General features: G+C 41.5%; 1 protein-coding gene across 1 annotated transcript; it reads left to right on the top strand.

Moving 5' to 3' along the window:
• Positions 1–418: 418 nt before the first annotated feature.
• On the top strand, positions 419–4,007 carry EGR1 (early growth response 1). The gene is made up of 2 exons (XM_053717012.1): positions 419–1,062; positions 1,677–4,007. Exons 1-2 carry the CDS (start codon positions 843–845, stop codon positions 2,963–2,965), a joined length of 1,509 nt encoding a protein of 502 aa, XP_053572987.1. The 5' UTR covers positions 419–842; the 3' UTR covers positions 2,966–4,007.
• The last annotated feature ends 419 nt before the right edge of the window (positions 4,008–4,426 follow it).

The raw sequence follows: 4,426 nt of genomic DNA, 5'->3' as shown, positions 1-4,426 counted from the left end.
TATTACATTACGAAAAGCTCCTGTCAAATGTGAATAAGTTAAAGTGTAAGTGTAGAGTTTGTGTGCCAGCACTGTGATAGTATGTGATCCCTGGCACTTGCACTGCTGTCTCTGCTGGCTGCTGCTTTCCCTCCTGGCTGCTGTCTCTATGCTCCAGCACCTCATCAGCACTTTTTTCCGTCTGAAACAGAAAGGGAGAGGGCGCTGAGCCGGAAAGTCCTTAAAAGGAGAAGGAAGGAACTCCGCCGGAACCTTCACCTTACATGGGCATAGCCTTACATGGACTGACCGGCCGGGATTTCCGGAAGGTGGCGGGGGAGGCGGGCAAGAGGTGGTACTGGGAAGACCAGCGCTGGGGCTGCTCTGCCCGGTTAGCGGTATTCCTAGGCCTGAAAGCTTCGTACCCCGGGTTAAGCCTAGCACGATCACCCCGGTTTACAGTTATGCTACCACTCGCAGGTAACTCTGCTTTACACGGGGTTCCTGGTCAGTCTTCCCTTGACGTCACGGGTCCTCCAGCTCCCTCCAAATAAGGGCTTCCTGCACTCCATATATGGCCATGTACGTCACGGAAGAAGGGCGTGTCCAAAGCTCTACGAACCCTTTAAATAGGAGCGGATCCCAGGGAGCCGCGAGAGATTCCAGCAGGCAGGACTGGGGGAGCCGTGCGGGGGTAGAGCTTGTAGAACCGGCGACAACCCCAGCAGCAGCCGCCAGCATCTCACAACAACAAGCACTCGTTATATCACAAACACACAGTGTCACAGCCCCAAGCAGGAGGCCAGCTGTCCTCCATCAGTGTGCAGCTCCACATTCTCTTATAGGGATCCCAGGAGGACCGTATGGCAGCTGCCAAAACAGAGATGCTCATCTCACCTCTGCAGATCTCTGACCCATTTAGTTCCTTCCCTCACTCCCCTACTATGGATAACTACCCCAAACTGGAAGAGATGATGCTCCTAAATTCGGGGGGATCCCAGTTCTTGGGCGCTACAGTCCCTGATGGCAGCGGATTCAACTCCCCAGGGGAGGGTGCTGAGCATTTCGATCACCTAGCAGCAGGTAAGCATCCTAATACATTGACAATAATGGCACTTGCTATATGTGCGAGTCGTTTATAAACATATAAACTTAAAGCATTTAACTTTATTTAGACATCACTGTTTAAAGCATATAATACATCAACCCCCGGGCTGCCAGAGGGGTCTGCAATGCAATGAATTGCGTTGCAGCTCTCTCTGGCAGCCAGGTGCTTATGTACCTAAGGCAGTATGAATTGATAAGGGATCTTTTTTACATTGCTATTGTATTATAATAATATATATTAGAGTTAGATGTGAGGATGTGCATAATGACAGAAAGCTTTGTTATTGTATGATTAATAGATTGTGTATTGATTGTGAAATGAATACTGAAAAGGGCAGCAGTGTAGCTACTAGCTGCATGTAGCTGGGGGTTCTCTATTTGCGTCAGATGATGCTGAGGACATGATTTTATTTATTTATTTGCAAAAGGGCCTCCAGGTCCAAATATTGATGAATACTAAAGTGAGATGTAGCTGATCAATGCATAACATTCGCTGTAATTAGAAGCTAATTGTTTAGTGTGATTGTATATTGCTATATAGAAAATGGATGATTAGTTTACAGTTTGTAACCTATGCCCTTATTTTGCAGATGCCTTCTCTGAAATGTCACTGAACAATGAGAAATCAGTGATAGAGACAAGCTATGCCAACCAGACCAACAGATTGCCATCTCTGACATATACTGGACGTTTCTCCATAGAACCTGGTCCCAATAGCAGCAACACCCTGTGGCCAGAACCTCTCTTCAGCCTTGTCAGTGGACTGGTTGGGATGGCTAATACACCAACCTCTTCAACACCCTCATCTTCGCCATCCTCCTCTTCACCATCCTCATCATCGCAGAGTCCTCCCTTGAGCTGCTCTGTTCATTCCAATGACAGCAGTCCAATATATTCAGCAGCCCCAACATTTCCTAATTCAAGTTCTGACATTTTCTCAGATCAAGCATCTCAGTCTTTCCAAAATGCATCAAATGCTTCACTTCAATACCCACCTCCAGCCTATCCTATCACAAAGACCAATTTTCAGGTGCCAATGATCCCAGATTATCTGTTTCCACAGCAACAAGGAGATGTCAGTATGGTACCTCCAGATCAGAAACCCTTCCAGGCTTTAGAGACCAGAACACAGCAGCCTTCACTCACACCCCTGTCCACCATTAAGGCCTTTGCTACCCAGACTGTTTCACAAGATCTCAAAACCATAAACAGTTCTTATCAATCTCAGCTTATCAAACCAAGCAGAATGAGGAAATACCCCAATCGCCCAAGCAAAACTCCTCCTCATGAAAGGCCTTATGCATGTCCAGTTGAGTCTTGTGACAGGAGATTTTCCAGATCTGATGAACTGACAAGACATATCAGAATCCATACAGGACAGAAGCCCTTCCAGTGCCGCATATGCATGAGGAATTTTAGCAGAAGCGATCATTTAACAACTCACATTCGCACACACACCGGAGAGAAGCCATTTGCCTGTGACATTTGTGGTAGGAAATTTGCAAGAAGTGATGAGAGGAAGAGACACACAAAAATACACCTGAGGCAAAAGGACAAAAAGACAGAAAAAGCCACTCCTGTGTCAGTTGCTACCTCCCCAATGTCCTCATATTCTCCATCAGCTACAACATCCTACCCCTCTCCAGTGCCAACTGCTTACTCCTCACCAGTGTCCTCATCATATCCCTCCCCAGTTCACAGCTCTTTTCCTTCTCCCACAACTGCAGTTACATATCCTTCAGTTACTTCGGCCTTCCAAACACAATGTATTACAAGTTTCCCATCTTCAATAGTAACCAATTCATTCTCCTCACCAGTGTCCTCAGCAGTTTCTGACATGTCAATGGCATATTCTCCAAGGACAATTGAAATCTGTTAAGACTTTCATATGACAGGTGCAGATAAAATATTTAGGCACAATCTGAAGGCTACCAAAGTTAAAAATGTCTCAGAATGAAAGTTATTGATGGCCAACAGACTTTTTAATAAGCAAGGCCATTATAAACTGATATATGCTTCAAATGTTTAAGAAACTGCCATTTTAATTTCCCATCCGTTTCAAAAGACTTAATTTGCATGGATAATTAAAATAATTTCAACATGATCCTTTTAAAGATCTACTTTTATTTGCATAAAGGGATTTTTTTACTATATACATAATGTATATTGTATATGTGCAAGGTTTTTTTTTTGTTTTGTTTTAACTTTTCTTTTTTGGTACTCTTGATGTGAATTTTTCCCTTGCATATTCATATGGTATTATTTGAATTTAATAGGGACACCTTTTTTTTGTAAATGTTATCTAGTGATATTGCTGCCATGAGGTTTAATATTATTTGAAAAACAGCACTTATGTATTCAAGCATGTGTAAGAGTAATGTTATGTTTACCTTTTTGTAAATATCATCAGATGGTACTCTCACATATGTCAAACATTTTTTGTTTTCTAGTTTCAGTAACTTGGTGCCTTTTTGTGAAGCCTTGCTAATGTCTTGACACGTGTACTTGCGTGAACTGATGCATTGCATCTAGCCTTAAGGTTAAAGGGATTTCTTCAAAGAATGTATAAAACACCTAAAAAAAAAGGTACAGAGGGAGAAAGCTGACCTTCAGCTTCGTTTCTGTAGAATGTAAGCAAAAACTCAAAATATATATTTTTGTAATTGAAATGTAAATTTATAAATATATATTCAAGAGTTGGAATGTCGTAGTTACCTACTGAGTAGGCATGGATTTTGTATGTTATAAACATGCAGCTCATTATTTTGTGTTTTTTTTTATTTTTATTTTTACTTTGTATTTGTGTTTGTTTAAACAAAGTGACTGTTTGGCTCAAAACACATTGAATGCGCTTTACTGCCAATGGGATATTTGGTGTACAACATATCCTTCAGAAAAAAATAAAATATATGAATATTTTATTTCATTAGTCAATGTATTTATTGTGTCTTTTTGTTTACTGGGTACTGTAAAACAAAAGTTTGTATTAATACATTTGATGTTAGGCAGGGATATTATGTCACTAAAGCAGTGGTCTCAAAGTACCGGCCCCAGGGCCATATGCAGCCCTCAAGATAGTTTCATCTGGCCCTCCCTTGTTTAATAGGTAAACTATTAATTTGGGCTGTCAGTTGTTTTTTTAGGGTTTTAAGAGGTGTTACTAGTTAATGTTCAAAATAGGCACTCACAAGATAAATATATAGACAAGTGTCCAGTGTAGACTCCCACCATGCACTGCTTGGAAATTACGCTTTTTACACTGTTCTACAGTTCCAGAATGATCACTTCACTTGATACTGACAGGATAAATATAGACAAGTGTGTATGTCTATTGTGTACT

This window comes from Bombina bombina, chromosome 6, assembly GCF_027579735.1.
Source record: "Bombina bombina isolate aBomBom1 chromosome 6, aBomBom1.pri, whole genome shotgun sequence".
Taxonomy (NCBI): domain Eukaryota; kingdom Metazoa; phylum Chordata; class Amphibia; order Anura; family Bombinatoridae; genus Bombina; species Bombina bombina.
Note: the sequence above shows the minus strand (reverse complement) of the source record. Positions and strands in the feature narration are given on the sequence as shown.

Bases quoted from the DNA above. Each gene is read 5' to 3' on its own strand.
- EGR1 (XM_053717012.1), top strand. From the start codon at position 843: ATGGCAGCTGCCAAAACAGAGATGCTCATCTCACCTCTGCAGATCTCT. The intron at 1,063-1,676 runs GTAAGCATCCTA...CTTATTTTGCAG, and splicing joins TTTCGATCACCTAGCAGCAG to ATGCCTTCTCTGAAATGTCA.